Here is an 18,128-nt window from a genome sequence, read left to right on the forward strand (position 1 = left end):
AAGATGAGGATGACCAAGAAGGTGAAAAAAAGATGCGGCAGACGAAACATAATAGTGAAGTTTGAATCTAACTTTCTAATGTGAACCGATTCTTTTTGATTCTTTTCTTCCTCGATATTTTTTAAGTATATATTCAGTGCACCACAAAATGAAGTTTTATTGCTTTCATTCAATATGTATATAAATACCTAACGAAATCGTAGCTATTAGTAAATAAAACCGTCATCCATAAATGAGCCTCTGCGAAAATTTATGCGTCACCTATATCTAGATGGTATACCACTCAAAGTGTGTCAAATATATGTATATGTGTATATATTTCATATCTTTTATTTAGTTCAGGAGATGAGGCCAAATAGTTCCAAATAGGTCCACGTCCGTTCTTCTCCTTCAATTAGGACAGCGACATCGCGGGCCTGCGTAAAAAACGCAATCAAATAAATCCACTGCTGATGAAAAACGGAATGGGAAGGCATATAAAAGGGCATTGGCGCTAAATTATAGCTGCAGGTATTTCATGAGCAATGATCATAATTTATTTATAAATTGTAACAAGATAAGTAATCTACGTATTATTGAATAAATCAAAGTATGTAAACGACTTCCTAAGTATATATGTATACAATAATTTCATACATCCACGCTCATAATTAAATTAAATCAGTTTTATCATAATTATTCTATTATTTTTTCGAAACAAATCTATTTAATACACCATAATCTTTATTCTGATTCTCAATCTTTTTCGATGCTGTTGCCTTCTGTTCTTCACGAAGCGCTTCAATCATTTCCTAAAAATAACAATTTATATCATTTAATGTCCAATTTATAAGTATTGAAAACAAACTAATTTAAAATTAATACAAAATGCTTACCCGACGATTTTGATCTTTTAGTATTTTTTTAGTTTTTATTATTTTCGCGGTTCCACCTTTCCCCTTAGCTTTTGTTCGTCGAGGTTCAAAGTTTATTGATTTTGGTTTAATATACTGAAAAGAGCGTTGTTAAAATGTTGAATATCATAATGATATAATTAAAAAATAATCTGAATTAAAGATATTTTTATATCTTACTTACCAAAAGCTTTTTCTTCGCCTCTACTTTCTCTTTATATGTAGGTACATCAACTTCGAGTATCTCGGTCGAGTCAAGGGTAATTAATTCCGGTTGTATTTTTTCCAAAAGTGCTTTCACTTCCGTTTCTCGTCTCTGACTCTTGGTTTGGAATGGATTACTCTCGTGCGCGTCATAGTTCGCTTCCGCGCTTCCTGGCACCAACAGCGACGAAAATTCATTCGCCGTAGAAATTCCCAAGACGTCTTCATATGGGCAAAATCTCACGCAGTTCACATTGCGAGCAGTTCTATGTCGCAAATATGGCTTGAAATCGCCAGAAGTTTCCCTGATATAAAAATAAGTACGTATGAATAAAAATTCTTCCAATATTGTATTACATTTATTTTATCAGCACAAATTACCTATAAACTTCAACTACATTGCCCATTCCAAGTGCAAGCAAACCACGCTGACTGTAAGACATACGATGAGCGGGTGAACGAAGGTGCAAGTGGCTCACCGGCCCTGTTAATTGCCTGACATCCCATATCTTCACAGATTTATCTATAGAACTGGTTGCCATGTAAGTCCCATATGGATGAACGGTACACGTCATAATTGATTGGTGATGGCAAAGCATTTTCGCCAATGGTTTATGAGAGTTTGGAGACCACATAGATACTATTCCTTTCGAGTTGCCCACACATAACACTGCGTTACTTGGATTCTGGGTCATCACCTATAATAATGAATTAAATGGTTGTCGGTAAGCATCTGAGATACAACAATCGAAAATCAATCGTAATCTTTAACAAAACTTACAGATATTCTACCCAAATTGGAGTTATAACGAGCGACCTGCTTGCCTATAGATATATCCAACCAAGCCATGTGACCATCCTTTGATCCGCTGGCAAGCAAAAAGTGATATGGCAAAAATTCCAATCTCGTCACACCGTTCATTCTTTTCAGGCAATGTAACTCTATTCCCTGATTGTCGTATACATAAACCCAATCCTTCTGCGCTACCGCAAACATGGTCTCCAGATGCAGCCACGTAACATCATGCACAGACTCCATCACATTTATTTCACAGGCCAGCTTCTTCGTTACCCAGTCAAAAGCTGCCACGTGACCTTGTTTCCCACCTAAGAGCAAATGTCTACCATTTCTGGTATATCTAAAGCAGTACGGACCAAACTGCAGATCCAGTTTGAAACGTTTAGCTGCACTTGTTATATCCACATTCTCCACTATTTGCTTCTGTCGATACTCAGTAGTGACTTCTCCAGGTTCTGCTTCCATATAGCCATGCTCTTCCGTCAATAGTAACTCCGTCCGAGCAGAAGCTTCTACCTGTTCTTCTATAGCTCGCTCTTTCTGCTTTAGTTTCTCTCTCAGAACTTTATTTTTTATCGCACTTCTCTTTCGTCTTAACTCAAGTCCAGGACCTTTAGAATATTTCGCTAATACTGTTTTATTAATTGGCACCTTTCCAGAGTGCCTGTTTTTTTTCTTACCAACTGGTGTCTTTTCGTGGTATCTCTCTCTTTTGCCCACTAGAAACAACATAAACATAATTTTGAACAATTGAATAATTTTGTAATGCAAGATTTTAAATTACATTTTTCAGGCTTAGAAGTTATTTAAAACAGAAATAATTATCTCTTTCTAATTTTAAATTGCATTTTTAGTAATTTATTGCATTTATATTTTTTCTGTACACGTGAGTTAACCTAACCATAATGTAATCTATATATATCATTCATCATGTCAGTGAGAAAGAAAAACAAAAATTGAACAACAAAAATGATTTTACTGTTCATACCTGGTGGATTCATCGTGATTTTTATTGTAATCACGTATTAATCATTAACTTTTGTACTGATCTTTCAACAATACACACACATGCTTCGAAGATGAAGTCAAATTGGTATTTAGCACGAGGGCGTTAGTGTAGCTACGAAACAATTAAGTCCAATTTTCATGAGATTCCCAAAAAGTTTTTCAAAATTATAACAATTCTTTTTTAAAACGACAATCAGCATGATTGACAAAATCGACTATATTGATAGATCTATTTTCTTTTGCTGAACTGGCTGCACTAGTTCAGAGTTTATCTTTTTCGTTTTATTGTGTCGAGTAAAAAAAATAAGTTCTGAACTAGTGTAGCCAGTTCAACAATAGAAAACAGACCCATAATTGCGATAATTTATATAATTATAAAATTTAACAAAAAAAAAGTTACTTTTAAACGTTACTTTTAAATGTTACGACGAACACCTTTAAGACGCTAATTTCCAGAAATAGAATAATATCATGCAACGATTGAACTTTAAACTTAGGAAGAAATTTGAAGAGTTTGTTTAGGGGTTTTATATATAAAATACTCGTTAGGAGCAAATCTTCTCTAATTGATCTGGCAACCCTGTTCGAGGCATTCGTCATAGGTCGATCGTGATTGGAGCATGCGCTGGCACACTCCCGTTCAGCCATTCCGGTTCCCTCCTCTCGCGGTCCGCGCGGGGGTGATTGTCATTCATGATTAGTCGTCAGCGTTTCTGACCCGCGGCGAGGATTTGTCGGCGTTCCCCCAAGTTTCCGCGTATGGTGTCAAATTATATACGCGTACCGCGTCGAGAACGGCTAGGCGCTCAGCCGTAAAGTTACGCGCGTCTTTCCCTGGCCGCTCCTCGCGCAGCACTCGGCTCTCCGTTCGGATTGATCGATCGCGGACTGTCGCGGAGTGAAGTTGGCCGCACGCGGACGGCGGAGGACCCATTTGGCGCTTTTTTTTTCTTCCACGGACGCACGATGTCACCCGTCCCGTCTCTCTCCTGATACCCAGCCCAGCCGTCACGATGGAATGTCCACCGTTCTAACGGACGGTAGGTAGAGTCGGGCGAACTTTTCACGATGGAGAAGAGAGGGGAGATAGGAGAGGAAAAAAAAAAAGGGAAAAGTGTGTTAGCGCGCGCGGCAGTGTCCGATGGTGTCCGAGAAACCGCGTGACAATCGATCGCGGTGAATTTGACGTCGAGTTGCCCGGTCCCGCGAGCCCGATTCGAGATCCGCGCGATCGCGATCGTTTCCCGGGAAGGTGGAAAAGAGATTGTATGGGAGGGGGTGGGGACGAGTGAAAGAGGGAAAAAAAAGGGAACGAAACGCTTGGATGTAACGCGAGCTGCTCCTTCGTGGCGGACATGTCGACGTAATGGCGTCACGAATGTCTTTTTCGACCGGAGATAAATGCATTCCGCTTCCCTGACTGCCGCAACTGGCCGCAACGGCGGATTCCGGCGACGCCTCTCCTTTACCGTTTCCCCGTTCTCGGGATTTCACGTGATCTCGCTTTGTTAGAGCCGCGCTATCCTTGACGTTTATCACTTGACGGAATATCCACGGATATTCATCAATTCGAGTCTTATATTTTCCAATAAGGTTCAGTATATTTCTCACACACTGGAAAAAAGTGGATACATTTGTACTCTAGTTCTAAAGTTTGCTTTAACTGTACGGATATGCAATGAGTGGACGGTCTAAATCTCGTAGCAGATGAGCTCTTAATCGACTTACCTAATAGGTTAATTGGATGTAACCGAGGGTCGTTAAATTTCCAATTTGACAATCTTATAATGCAACACACCTGCATTACGGAATTCCTTCGAATATCTAGCGAGATAAAACAAATTGATTTGCCTAATGGAAGCTATTTGCGTTGCGTTATTGCAATTTCAAGAGATAGCTTATGCTCTCGTAATTTGTATGTCAAGTTTGATATTATTTGCGCTATGTGTTTCTGTTTCAGATGGCTGCCTTCTAATACCGATTGCGTCAGTAGTATTCGGTCAGTGGCGCGATTCATCGGCATCGTAACATTGATGAATAGAAGATTTCGCGTAAAGGCCTCTTCTACGTTTTAACGTCTAACTGCGAATTAGCGGTGGAAATGGCAGATGAGTGCAGCGAGGTCAAGTCGGCAGGACCGTCCTCGCCAAGGAGTCCTCCGGGCAGCAGCAACGGTGGGAAGCCGAGTAGCCCGCACTCGCCCAGGCAACCAAGACGCGTGAAGCTAACTCAGCAACAATTGGACAGCTTGACAAAGGACGAGCTAGCGGCCAAATGGCACGAACAGGACTTGTATGTGGAGTGTCTAGAAGCCCAGGCGGCAGCTCAGGAAGGTACTGAGATCACACGAGTGAGACCACCTCACTCACCACATATCTTAATCGAATTAACGAATGCCAGAACACAACGGTCTTTTGTAAGAGACAAGACTCTCGTAGAGACGCTAAGCGTAGGGTTCATTAGATCAGTGTTCAGGATACTATTATTAAGTTGTCTATTAGGTTTAAGGTAGCGAGAGAGAGAGAGAGAGAGAGAGAGAGAGAGCTTTAGTAAATAACTACTCCAGGTATAAATGTAGGAAACTACTTTTATCGCTTTATGAGAGAGCTTAGTACACGTGCGATCAGATTATCTTAATGTATCTGCACAAAAAAGTACTAGAGAGATTAAATATGGAATTGAGATACAATGTTGCGCTTCATATATACGATATAGTGATTATATTAATATATTAATTTCCAAAACTACATTTGTGATGTGTATAGTGCGGGTAATTAAAGATCCATATGTATCGTGACATAAAGCGATAATTCTCAAGGTATTTGTGAGCACGGGTGGAGTGACAGCCACATATATGACGTACAAAAAGGAATACGTTTAGTCCAAATTCTCTTGTGAGCAATTACATTATCAGCCATAAAGAGCATGGTTAGCAAGTAATAGTGAAAATGGCTGAGGTAACAAGTGCTTGTGTGTCAAGAAGCAAAAATTTCTCTGCCTCTCAAAAATGTGTCTGCCATGCATCGATGTTGTGGAAGGCACAGCCTTGCTCAGAATGTCATTTTTTCATAAGTGCCCTGTGCAGTGTATCGCGTATATCTCTGCAGTGTAAATAATTATACTGCCAAATGCAGGAGAGTGTGTGTGCCGTGCGTGACAAATTCGAAATACCGAGTTTCTAGTTAACGGAGGATGAGATGAAAAGCAGCGTTTGATATGATGGCGCTGAATTTATGGCTCAGAGGAATAATAAGAGTGGATCCGTGTCACCCTTTGGCCTACAAATTACTGCACCTGGGGTGCGTGAAATTTTAATCTCGGTGAAGTACGCAACCACATTCGTCGTTACCAATTGGAACGCTACATGACCCAATCCCGTCATCTGTCTCTCCCTTCCCGTCTGGTCTACGTATCCTTACATATATTATCTTGTCCTTGAACTTTTCTTCCAGTTAGAGATAATGCAATTTTTAATTAACTGTATTCCTAGACCAATTATCCTACTACATATTCTTACTACGAATGCAACTTGTGCATGCATTTATACCTGCACCATAATATCCTGGTATCAGACATGAATTTCAAAAGTACATACCTGTGGGTTAACCCGGCCAGCGTCTCGTTACAACATCTGTGCCTGCAACAAGTACACGCTTGATTCTTGCGGAAGAAAAATAACGTCCACTCTTGGTCTTGGTGGAAGTACAGAGAGTCTCACAAATGGCACGTCGCAACGACACCAAAAATCAAAGTATGCGCCAATTAACAATGTCAGTTGTCAGGCAGTCATAGTCACGTACTTACAAAAGTATATTGTTTATTTATGCGCACTTAGGTTAAAATTATAAATAGTAATTTTTCACCAGTATACTTAGTTCCATCAAAAACTCTATTGATATATTATATATACAAATTATACAGAATATTTTATACAATTACAGTCTGAGGTTTCAAATATTTAATACGATTCATAAATTTTTATTCTTAATTTATTTATAAAATAAATTAGAAAACAGAAAATAGAAAAAGTTATTTATAATTATAGAAAGACAATTCTTGAATATATTGTTATAAAAATTTTACAGTAGAATAAAGTATATATATATATATATATATGCTAACATTTCTTCCAAATAATAAGTTTTATTCATTAATTAGCTTTGAAAAACTAAAAATGCAACGGAACAAACTTTTATATTTTTGTTGAAATCAATATATATGCAGAGAAATATGATGTACAGAAATTATGTTATTCTTTTCTAATCTTTTAATTCACTTCATAAAAATAATTCTAAATCCTTGCATATAAATATTACTCGCACAAATCAGAAATCACATACTGGACTTTTATATTTGCATTTTTAATATATATATTCAAATATTAAAAAATAAAATTTACATAAAACATCTTTTAAATTTTGAAAAAAGATAAAATATAATTCAATTGCTTGTTAGATATTGAAGAAACAAAACCAATTTGCAGGCTTAAAATAGATCAAAAACTGATATGCGCGCGCGCGTGTGTGTATGTATTACATCTCCCATGAAATACATATTCCATAATTTCGCTGTAATTATTTTAACATATGGCGAATAACTTTGCTATTTTACAAGAAATATTTTTCTTGTAAGATATAAATATATACATACGTCACAAATATATATATGTAATTACTATTGCAATTTTAAGAAACACAGATACCATTGAATGTTGAAGTTCTAGAAGTAGAAAAATTTATAGACTATTCCTTTATAGGTGAACTAACTTCATTGAGAGAATCCGAAAACAAATACAGACAACAATATATAGAAGCATCTCACAGGGAGAAGATCTTAGTAAGGAGGCTTGCCTCTAAAGAACAGGAATTGCAAGAGTATATTGTATGTAACTATTCTCAGATGCATCGAAATTCTAGTACAATTTATCTCGTAAGATTTATTTCTATACGACTCTATTAAAAAAAGGCTTATTTTTTTCATTATTAGAATCAAATAACTGAAATGAAAGCCACCCAAGCTCCGTCCGCAGCTGCATTAAGGTCCGCTCTATTAGATCCGGCTGTTAATATATTGATACAGAAATTAAGGCAAGAGTTAATAACGACCAAGGGCAAATTGGAGGATACACAGAATGAACTAAGCGCGTGGAAGTTTACCCCGGATAGGTGATAAAAGCTTTATACGTTAAATAAGAGACTGCACGACACAAATTTTCGCTAATTAAATATTTTATTTACAGTAATACGGGGAAAAGGTTAATGGCAAAATGTAGATTGTTATATCAGGAAAATGAAGAACTTGGTCGTATGATTGCCAGTGGACGTATTGCTAAATTGGAAGGCGAGCTTGCTCTGCAAAAGAGTTTCAGTGAAGAAGTGAAAAAGTCACAATCAGGTATCTTATTAGATATTCACTTATTTACAATTGTTATAATTATTATAATTGAAATCTACGATTGAAACATTTCAAATATAACTCATACATTTTCTTTTGATTTGTCTTTTGCAGAATTAGACGAGTTTCTGCAAGATTTAGATGAAGACGTAGAGGGTATGCAGAGCACCATTTACTTTTTACAACAAGAACTACGCAAGGCTCGAGAGTCGGTCACGTTACTGCAACAGGAGAATTCAGCATTGAAGGCGAATACAAACGACAATAATTTATCCAACGGTTTGTCGCCCCATACGCCACCGATTAAGAAAGAGGAACCGGAAGAAACCGCTGTACCAGATACGAAAGTTCCAAAACCGATGGAGGACAGTGATATGTGCAAAGGTGTAAGGACTCCACCGTTAACGTCGCCCCAGAGTGAGCTTACCAGTGTCGAAAGAACAGAACGTGCAGAGAGAAAACTTAATCAAGCCGATCATAATGACGAGAGTTCTAGCGACTCCGCGGCGTTAATTATTAAGGTTGAGAACGAGGAACTTAGTGATAGGGAGGAGGAGCAGGAGGAGAATCGGAACAAGCGATTGTTAAGGAGTAAAAATCACAGTAGGAATAGTGGTAAATCGAACGGGGAGGAGGTGATAACGCGAACAACGCGGGGTAGGGACAGGACAAAGAGGGAGAAAAGTGCAGCCAGTAGTGATGATGAAAGGACGCACAAGAAGAAACGGAGGGAGAGTATTCTTTCTCTCGATTATAACGAGGCCGATGACGACGCGTTAGTTTTAACCAATGGCGAGACTCTGCAGAGTGATCCGGAATGAGCGATTATTTTAGGTTGACTTTGGACGACATTAATAACCACACGTGATTGAAATTCACGATATATTTGATTTGACATCCCCGTTACTACTGTGTATAAAATTTTTCATCTAAAGCAACGCCAGCTATTTACAAGATGAATTGGTCGAATAAATAAATAATTAGCCATAAAGAAACGTAATTTCAGTACCTGTATTCGTGATAAACTGCAAAGGATGAATATTCGCATTGGTCTAAAAGAAAAATAATAAGCCTGTAAATACTCTTATACCATTAGATCGATATATAAAGTTCACGTTTACGTCGAGTTACTTGCAAATGACCAAGTTGCGTATTACATTGCAAAGATATATCAGACGAAAAATCTGAATAGGTTTAATATAATTTATTACAGCCAAACGCGCTGTAAGGAAAACCAGAACAATCGAATTTTGTTTGTATTTTGTAAATTTATTGTATTAAAACTCTATATAAAAACCAGGAAAGGCTTTAGTTAATCAGTAAAAGGAACGGATGATTCGAAAGATATTGTCAAGAATTAATTTAAAAAAAAACGCTTGATTAATATTACATAAATCAATTCTAATGCTTTCAGAAAAAGAAAAAGAAATGCAGTGTGAGATTTTCGCATGATTCTGTACGTAACGGTCCGATGTGTACATATGTATTCCTGTGCAATGTGAGACATGTATCGATCCCACTGTACAATGTGCGTTTTGCTTTTATTGAACAATTGGAAACCATACATAAAGCAAATGACATAAAATACACAACGTTAGTCTTAGCGATGCAAATGGATTGATCTCACAGACTGATACATTAAACTTACATTTTTAATTTTCTCTAAACTAAACTAAACTTGTATAGCGTTTGATATATTTTATATTATCTATATATGCAGATTTGTTTCGTATCGCGTTCCTCGGAAAGATTTGCGCTTTCAATTTCGTTCGCGGTCTACGTTGTGAGGAAAAAAATAGAGGATATCGAAAGTTGCATCGAAAAGAATGTTACGAGATATATATACGCATGATACGTTCCATCCCAAATTTTCCGTACAGTGCCATTATTATTCTTGTCTAGATATCGATGCTATAATAACTTTTGAATTACGAGCGACGTAAAATAAAGCCTTTTCTTACGCACATTTTGCAATCGAAGCATATGGTGTCTTCTTTTCTTTAAATAATTTAAGAACGATTGAAAGCAATTCTTGTATTTCGATGAGAGTCCAATGAAATTTTTACACAGCCGCCTTTTCGCTTACGCGATGTAGAACGTTCGCTAATTTACACACTCACCGCTGAAGTATGCTAACATGAATTGTGAATCTTCAACTGCAAGACATGATCATTAAAGGATTCCTTATTCAGACTGAAGATGTTAATTTCCTTCCATTCCATACTTGGCATTCAATATATTATATGATTGCGTGGCAAAGAAGCGCTGCATCGAAGAAATAGAGAAGAAAATTTAACAATTTCAAAGACAATCCTTGATCAACGGGGTTGAAAGGTAAATAAATCCAATATCAATTTTTAATATAATATATATTTAAAAGTTCAATTTGAAAACGAGGAGATATTGCCGCCGGCGATACTCGATCGATCGATTTGGAATTGGAACACACCGATGGGCAAACTTCAGGTTTCCGTCCGGGAAACGGCACTTCGGCGCAAAAACCATCTATAATCCTATATACGCAAATTTCCACTCGCGACGTCGGTATCGCAGCGAACTCGGCGTCCTCGGCGAACAGTTTGCAGCAGGCTCGCGTGTGTATCGCTGGCGTTTCGCAACGGTGGTGGTGGTGGTGGTGTAGAACTGTGTAGATTGTGTACTTGTGTAGAACCGTAAGCACGGAACTACGGGCACAACCGCAAGTAGAAAACTTGCAGAAATCCTTGGGAAAGGTAGAATCGCAGCTACCCGAAGGACAGTTCACCCCTCGCCCCGATCATGCTCGCAGCAAGGCGCGCTTTGATCTCCAGCACGATGTAAGCGTAAACGATAGCCGCATCAGCGAATCCGCTCTGCTGTTTTCGCATTATGTAATTTCTAACCTGGCACGCGACCTCTCGACATCTTTATAATGATATTTTCGGGATATATCTATAGCTACAATTACCGTGCTCTTGCTCGGAATCGTTTGATGAGCCGACGTTAATAATTTGTGTAAAATCATCGTGTAAAAAATGTGTCAGTACTTTTGTTGTGCTTTTCACACCAACGCAGAACTGGCGCAACAGCTGATCCGCGAATTGTCAAAAGAAATGAGCTATTTTTGTTTTTTATTTTAGAACTTTTGCCTCGGGATTTTTTTTTATTAGCAACAATTTTATTTTTCCAAAATTTGCCAACAAATAATTTAATTGCTAGAACGTTATTTCGCGAGATATATATTTTTGCTGTTTTTTTTTCTTGTAAAGAGTACTTCCAACCGGTAGAGTTATCTCGCACACCTTTACATTTAGATTGTTTTTTTTTTGCTACCTTTGTGTTATATTATTCTTCATAATCGATTATCTAGATTTTAGAAATAAAAATCGTTTTCTGTAAACTTGTAGCGGTAATAAAAATTATACCGCTTAATTATAATTATAAATATTATATTGCGGTTTAATTAAAATTATATCATTTTTAAATGTCTATAAATAAAGGAAATCGCAGAAAAATTATACACATTAGCTTTTAAACAGAAAACAGAACTTTTCAAATTGGAAACAACGGGGCAAATGTTTATTTTACTCATATTTATTATATTTTATATATTAACTATATTATTTTACTTATTAGTTTGTTTACTTTATAATATACACAATGATTTAATCTATAAATGTTTTCTTTTCGGTGACTGATGCAGCAAGGATGTCTTCGCGAGGTCGAAGCATTCACTTCCGGATCTGCCGTACGAGTACAAGGCTCTGGAACCCATTATATCCAGCGAGATCATGGAGCTTCATCATTCCAAGCATCATGCTACCTACGTTAACAATTTGAACGTAGCCGAGGAAAAAATGCGGGAGGCAGTCGCAAAAGGCGACGTCAATACACAAATCGCCCTGGGCCCAGCTATCAAGTTCAACGGCGGTGGTCATCTTAATCATTCAATCTTCTGGTGCAATCTCTCGCCCAATGGTGGCAATCCGAATGGTAATATCAAGAAACAAGTGGATTAAACTCTCTCACATAATTGATTAGACTCTCCAGTTTATAAAAGAAATATCTGAATAAGTCAATTTAAAGTAATTAAAAAATGGTTCTTATAAAACTTTATGTTTACAAAGTTTGCATAAGAGTGCACGATGAAGATTGGGATTTTATTAAGACTCAGTCAGTGTTTAAAGACAATGTTACTTGATCTTATTCTCATTAATTGTATCTCACAAGCTTCATAATGTATATATAATCACCATCAATGTCCACCACACGTGATCTAATTAACCTGGATTCCAAAATTTTCAAACTTATATAAGGTACGAAGTTAAAATAAAACAACAAACAAAAAAGCACTTGACAAATAGGAAAGACATAGAAATTAAAGAATTTTATATTTCTTGAGATTGAGAGAAGAGAAAGAGATCATCAATAAATGTAAATAATTTTTAATAAATGTAGATCTCTCTGTGGTAAAAAATCTATGCATATATGTGAAAAACAATTAGATATAAAAATACTTTTCAATTCGTGTAATGTCAATCATAAGATAATAATTGTAGTTCATACATTATAATTGTAATTTGCGCAGATGGATGATATATTACGTTTTTTTTTTTTCTTAGCTGCCCTTGCGCAGCAAATCAGCAAAGACTTCGGCAGTTTAGAGGAAATGAAGAAACGCTTGTCCGAGATGACCGTGGCGATTCAGGGCTCCGGCTGGGGTTGGCTCGGTTACGATCAGAAAGCCAAGTCGCTGAGGCTAGCGACCTGTGCGAATCAAGATCCCCTGCAAGCCACGACCGGTCTCATTCCTCTCTTCGGCATCGACGTGTGGGAACACGCCTATTACTTGCAATATAAGAACGTGCGACCCGTTTACGTGCAAGCAATCTTCGACATCGTTAACTGGCAGGATATAAACGCACGCTTCAAAAGCGCCACTAGTTGTTAAGGGGTTAAGTCTGTTTAGCATTTAAGTCTGTTTTTCAGATATTGAAATGTCGCTTAGAGTGACGCTTTTACTAGGACCAATAGATATCATCGGGAACTTTTGACGCACTTAATTCGCCTGTGATTTCATATGCTTTTCTTTTTCTACGCTGTATCCGAAGTGACTACAATCGAGTGACGAGTAAAATGTAAAAAGTACAAGAATGTAAAAGTACACTTATTTAGAGCCTTATCCTTAACATAAAACGAAAGTCTGTTTTTATCTTACAATTAATAGTGATAAATAAAAGAGACATGCAGCTCCAAAACTGTCGATTTGTACGATTTGGCGGGTTCGACGCCTATATATTCCTTACCAGAGAAGGCAATAGAAAACCATTATTATTACTTTTCGATCACTATACAAAAGGTTTGTTCGCGTCGCATACTCCAATAAACACCAAGAGCACTTGGATCACGGATAAAAGGTGGCGATTGGAGCAGATGAGTTTTTGGAGTGCGTTGGAGTGATTAGGAGCATGGTGGGGCATGCGACGCGAACAAACCTAAAGAAACCTAAGACAAATAGGCCTCTAGTTTCAGGCAGCCTTTTGGTGGACAAGTCATAGAACAGAAGTCTGTCCGGAATAATCGCCAACGTCAGGACTTGGTTAGCACACTGAAGAAGAATCAATAAATGCGTAATCATTTCTTTCCACTTGCACATGATTCCCTTTAAAACACATACATTTTTAAAATAATATTATTAACTTTACGCTTCTTTTAAATTGTAACACTACAATCAGAATCTATGAGCGTTATTGGTAAGAGTTTAACATGTGTAAGAATTGCAAGAATTTATCTAAATTTACTTTTATTTAACAGGAAACTGAACGAAAAGTATATATATGGAAATAAATGGAAGATATTAAACATTTTTCCTTTCCAAATGGATTAGACCCGAAGACTTATACGAAATAATCAATTATTATCAGATTAAGCTATGAAAAAATATGTTGGTATTTAATAATTTATTGCATATACACAAGATTGATTAATAACAAGATAAATAAATATAATGCGCGTGAAAGACAGAGATTCAAAAGATAAGGTGTCAGCAAGACTGCAACTATGCCACTTACATGAAATTAAAAATATAGTATTTATAACATATGATAAAATGGACAGAATAAAAGTAAGACGTAAGATAGATAGACATATTTTATTATTGGAGCAAATTATTCTTTTGCAAATCAAAAGGCATTTCATTGTTTACATTACGTAAATCAAGAAAAAAATTTCTTTAATCAACAGAGTAATAAATTCTTTAATAAAATTTTTATTTTTATCGCGCGCGTTTCAGATTTCCGGATACAAGCGCAATACAACAATTCCCACAAAGACAGCAATGTGCTTCGAAGATCGAACGGATCGTGGGAGAGACGTGGGGCCGTCTAGGAGTGACACTTGCCGAGTTTCCGATAAATCACCTGACCGCGGTGAAAAACAAGGTTATGTTTGGGGAATCGCCAGGCTATGATTCATCTGGCTTTCCAGGAAGCGAAACGGAGCGAGCAAAAACGCGTTATCTGCGCGTGTGCGCGAGAGCGAGATCGTGATCTTTATCCTCTCGTCACGAAGAGCGAGCGGGCTCGGGAGGCGCGAGAACGCGCAGGTCCTCCGCGGTCGTCGCGAGTTGAAGCTTAGGCGCACGCGAACGAGCACACGGAACTGACGGAACCCGTTCGCAGGAACGTTCGTCGCGGTCGACGCGAAGAGCGCGAGGAGCCGACGTGGGGCCGTGAGCCGAGAGGGCAGGCGTTCACGGGCCGGAGCTTCGAGCGCGCGCGAGACTCCGATAATCGATCGCGGGCGTCGGACCGCCGCCGCGCCGGATAAGTCGGGCAAACCGAGTGGCGTCGCGACGCACGGCACAGTGCACACAGCGTGCACACGCTCGGCGCTCTCGCCGCTTCCGCGGAACGTATCGTCGTCGTCGTCGTCGTCGGTGCTCGGAGCCAGTATGGCCGTAGGACCTCAGCTGTTTTCACGTCACTGCCTTCTTCGTATCTGGTGAGTCGCCTCGACACCGGAGCTCTCTTCTCTTTTTTTTCTTTTTTTCTTTTGTCTCGTTCGCGTCTACCACTCGCGCCAACTTCTCGCCTCCCTCTCCCTCCCCCTCCCCCCTCTCTCTGTCTTTCTCTCTCTCGTCGCGCGCGCGAAAACGAGCGTGCGTGCATGCATGCGTGCGTGCGTGCGTGCGTGCGTGAGGCGCCGTGAAGGAATGGGCGATCGCGCGTCTTTACGAGCGCCGCGCGAACGGCCTCGTAAGTGCAACATCGTGCGGCCGCGACGCGGACGATCATTTATTTAAACGGCCGACCCCGACGTCGTTATCGATAGGTGTGCACAAAGGCGTCTCGAGTGTTTCTCTCGAGTTCGCCTTTGTCCGTCATTCCGAGGGCAAACGTCGGAGACGAATCCGCGTGAATCTCTCGAGACTATATACGAAAGATTTTGATTTCTTAATTTGAAAATGAAACGTGTCGCGCGGCTTGTCTTACTCGATCATCGAGGTCTCCGTCGTCTCCGATCGAACAAATTCGTGCGAATTAAAATTCTCGGTAGGTCGGAGGCGCGTGAAACCGAAGGGGAATTTTCGCGAAACGTCAAGCCGAGCTACCGCGCGATCGAAATCGCGGTATTTCGTATTTGTACCGGATTATCTCGGGTCTCTCGCGTTAAGTTCACACTTGGTTGACCCAGGAAAGCAAATTTCTCCTTGCCAGTAACCGTCATTTGCGACTTTGCGACTAAAAGCTGGTCGGAAGGTGGTCGATCAGCCTGCATGGGTTCTCGTGCACTTTCTCGAGTGTTTTCGAGCCACTCGCGTTGCATCAGGGGTTGAAACGTAAGGGTTGAAATACTTGAGATATATATCTCAACGAGAGAGATATTTAAATATATGACTCGGCGATAAATCTGTTATCTATTGACGCAGTTATATATACTCGGAACGGATATTTATTTACGCTTCTTGTGCTTTATTTTTTAATTATTCGCATATTTGAGATATTTTGCGTGTCGACGTGGCGTGATCGACAATCAAGATGGAATGAATGGAAAAGGAAGAGAATTAAAAGGCCGAGGAAGGGCCTTTATATTATTTTTATCGGATAATGCGAGAAGGAAAAAATGAAAGAAATAGTTTGACATTTACGAGAAATTGAAAAAACGAAGTCCTGGTTAATGTCATTGTATAGGATTTCTCATCGGTTTTATTCCCTCCCCATGTCCGTCATCTGACCGACCGCTTTTTATAAAATTATTGACGTTTTTGTCATTTATCTCGATGGATAAAATCTTTTTATGCTAGAAGGAAATTCTAAAAAAAAAATACATTCAACATTATATGTAATTATACATTAAAAACATGCAATTTATTGTTTGCGGGTTAGTAATATTAAGTTTTTTCTTATCTCTCATATCTACACGTAGGAGATAATCTTGGAATAAAAATTCGGGGGCAACAACCATGCGCTCTTTCAGCGCATATTTTTCATTAAATTCTCAATGGGTTCTGAATCAGACTTTCTGATTTAATGAATAGAATAATTGCGAAATTTCGAGAGGTAATCGATTAGTCACAGAGATTCGATTACATTTTAATTGTTTTTCCAGACCAGACGTTGGAAAATATCGAACAGCGCCGAGCGTTGAATGTGCGTTTGAATTACGATTTGTAATTTCTATGTTTGAAAATTGTTCTTTCTAGTTAAGGGTGCCTTATTGGCACCCTTATATAAAGATAATGTCTTATCTTTTTCGTTCGGGGCCTTTTCGTTAAACTTGAAAAGTGCGTTTATTTCCAATTCAATCTACCATTTAAAAAACTAAATGGCACTTTGACGTCTCTATCGAGATAGAAAATCTGAATTTTAAATGGAAAAAAAATCTGAACCTCAAATTCGTTTGAAAATCTCGTTGACATCAATTCGCGATCAATCTATCACGTCATTCTCATCGTGCCTCGACCCGCCCGTCACAGATCGTCATAGAGTGAGTACCCCCCGGATTGACTGAAGCGAAATGGCATAGGGTATAACGATTTCACTCGTGGAACACAAGGGTGGGCGGCGCACGAAGGGGATTGAAGGGTTCGAAGGTTACGACGGACCGTAGGTAACGTTTCGCCGACATAAACGAAGTGCGAGGACTAGGGTAGGGTAGGTCAGTAGTGATCAACGTTTCGAATATCGTGACTGCTAATTTGTTGACCGATACTTTGATGACATAATTTCTGAGCTCGCCTAACGGCGATGGGAACGTTCGCCGATTTGCTCTCCGAATAGCGCGATTCTCGCGAGAGACTTTTATTTATTTATTTATTTATTGCCGGTTTCAATTAAGCGTTCTAAACTGGGAAAAAGTCGATGCTAAATTCCCTGAAATATAATCAATAATTCAAGATAAACACTGTGAAGGTATATCAATGAAAGGAGAACGAATATGGAAACGACTGTTCTGTCGTTTGGAAACGGAGGAGTAAAAATGTTTTATGTAATATCTCATATCTGTAATACGAAACTGACGTTTCTTCAACCATGAATTATTTATTAAATTTATTTATTTAATTTAGAAGCGAATTATTTATTAAATTCATGATTTTCTCTTAATAAAAATATCAATATAGAACAGAAATGTAAACGAACTTTGAACCATAAGTCTTAAAAACATGAGTGAATAAATAGTAAAGGCACATTTTCGGTGCACATTTTAAATCGACTTTTAACGAGATATCGGGAAAAAGTTTTTCATAAGATTTTTATTTGACGCGCTATTAAAAATACAAAAGTTACGAAAGTAAATAACATCCAATTATATGATCAAAAGCCAAGCTCACTTCGAATTAGACAAAACGA

At 38.4% G+C, this 18,128-nt stretch overlaps 4 protein-coding genes across 15 annotated transcripts in view; 3 read left to right on the forward strand and 1 right to left on the reverse strand.

The window, feature by feature from the left end:
- Positions 1 to 513: 513 nt before the first annotated feature.
- LOC139774560 (WD repeat-containing protein 46) lies at positions 514 to 3,035 on the reverse strand. Its single transcript, XM_071709945.1, has 6 exons — positions 2,885 to 3,035; positions 1,879 to 2,615; positions 1,479 to 1,795; positions 1,078 to 1,402; positions 876 to 989; positions 514 to 791 (listed from the first exon to the last, which is right to left on the reverse strand). The coding sequence occupies exons 1-6, from the start codon at positions 2,895 to 2,897 to the stop codon at positions 684 to 686; spliced, it is 1,614 nt and encodes a 537-aa protein (XP_071566046.1). The 5' UTR covers positions 2,898 to 3,035; the 3' UTR covers positions 514 to 683.
- A 514-nt stretch (positions 3,036 to 3,549) lies between these two features.
- Positions 3,550 to 10,491, forward strand: Fl(2)d (female lethal d). Of its 3 annotated transcripts, none has more exons than XM_071709953.1 (6): positions 3,550 to 3,944; positions 4,865 to 5,237; positions 7,661 to 7,785; positions 7,891 to 8,069; positions 8,144 to 8,298; positions 8,413 to 10,491. In XM_071709953.1, exons 2-6 carry the CDS (start codon positions 5,006 to 5,008, stop codon positions 9,117 to 9,119), a joined length of 1,398 nt encoding a protein of 465 aa, XP_071566054.1. In that variant the 5' UTR covers positions 3,550 to 3,944; positions 4,865 to 5,005; the 3' UTR covers positions 9,120 to 10,491. The 3 variants fall into 3 exon arrangements, with proteins under 3 accessions (XP_071566054.1, XP_071566055.1, XP_071566056.1); XM_071709954.1 differs by lacking the exon at positions 3,550 to 3,944 and adding an exon at positions 4,032 to 4,497; XM_071709955.1 differs by lacking the exon at positions 3,550 to 3,944 and having other exon boundaries at positions 5,095 to 6,655.
- A 318-nt stretch (positions 10,492 to 10,809) lies between these two features.
- On the forward strand, positions 10,810 to 13,431 carry Sod2 (superoxide dismutase 2). The gene is made up of 3 exons (XM_071709978.1): positions 10,810 to 11,114; positions 11,981 to 12,270; positions 12,900 to 13,431. Exons 1-3 carry the CDS (start codon positions 11,077 to 11,079, stop codon positions 13,226 to 13,228), a joined length of 657 nt encoding a protein of 218 aa, XP_071566079.1. The 5' UTR covers positions 10,810 to 11,076; the 3' UTR covers positions 13,229 to 13,431.
- A 1,452-nt stretch (positions 13,432 to 14,883) lies between these two features.
- The window catches only part of Unc-104 (kinesin family member unc-104), a 29,360-nt gene continuing 26,115 nt past the window's right edge, over positions 14,884 to 18,128 (forward strand). For 6 of the 10 annotated variants that reach the window (XM_071709925.1, XM_071709923.1, XM_071709926.1 and 3 more), the window contains exon 1: positions 14,885 to 15,279. The gene's annotated coding sequence lies outside the window, so the exon portion shown is untranslated. Of the gene's footprint in view, positions 15,280 to 18,128 lie in introns of all 10 variants that reach the window. The other 4 variants (XM_071709921.1, XM_071709924.1, XM_071709930.1 and 1 more) reach the window with 2 other exon arrangements.

The sequence above is a fragment of the Temnothorax nylanderi genome, unplaced genomic scaffold, assembly GCF_030848795.1.
Source record: "Temnothorax nylanderi isolate EJ_2023f unplaced genomic scaffold, tnyl_v1.0 TNYL_tig0083_pilon, whole genome shotgun sequence".
Taxonomy (NCBI): Eukaryota; Metazoa; Arthropoda; class Insecta; order Hymenoptera; family Formicidae; genus Temnothorax; species Temnothorax nylanderi.

Excerpts from the sequence above, each read along its gene's own strand:
- LOC139774560 (XM_071709945.1), bottom strand. Across the intron at positions 1,403-1,478 it reads AATGTAGTTGAAGTTTATAG|GGAAACTTCTGGCGATTTCA; the intron begins GTAATTTGTGCT and ends TTTTTATATCAG. Across the intron at positions 792-875 it reads TAAAAGATCAAAATCGTCGG|GAAATGATTGAAGCGCTTCG; the intron begins GTAAGCATTTTG and ends TGTTATTTTTAG.
- Sod2 (XM_071709978.1), top strand. The coding sequence starts at position 11,077 with ATGCTCGCAGCAAGGCGCGCTTTGATCTCCAGCACGAT. Across the intron at positions 11,115-11,980 it reads GCTTTGATCTCCAGCACGAT|CAAGGATGTCTTCGCGAGGT; the intron begins GTAAGCGTAAAC and ends TGACTGATGCAG. Across the intron at positions 12,271-12,899 it reads CAATGGTGGCAATCCGAATG|CTGCCCTTGCGCAGCAAATC; the intron begins GTAATATCAAGA and ends TTTTTTTCTTAG.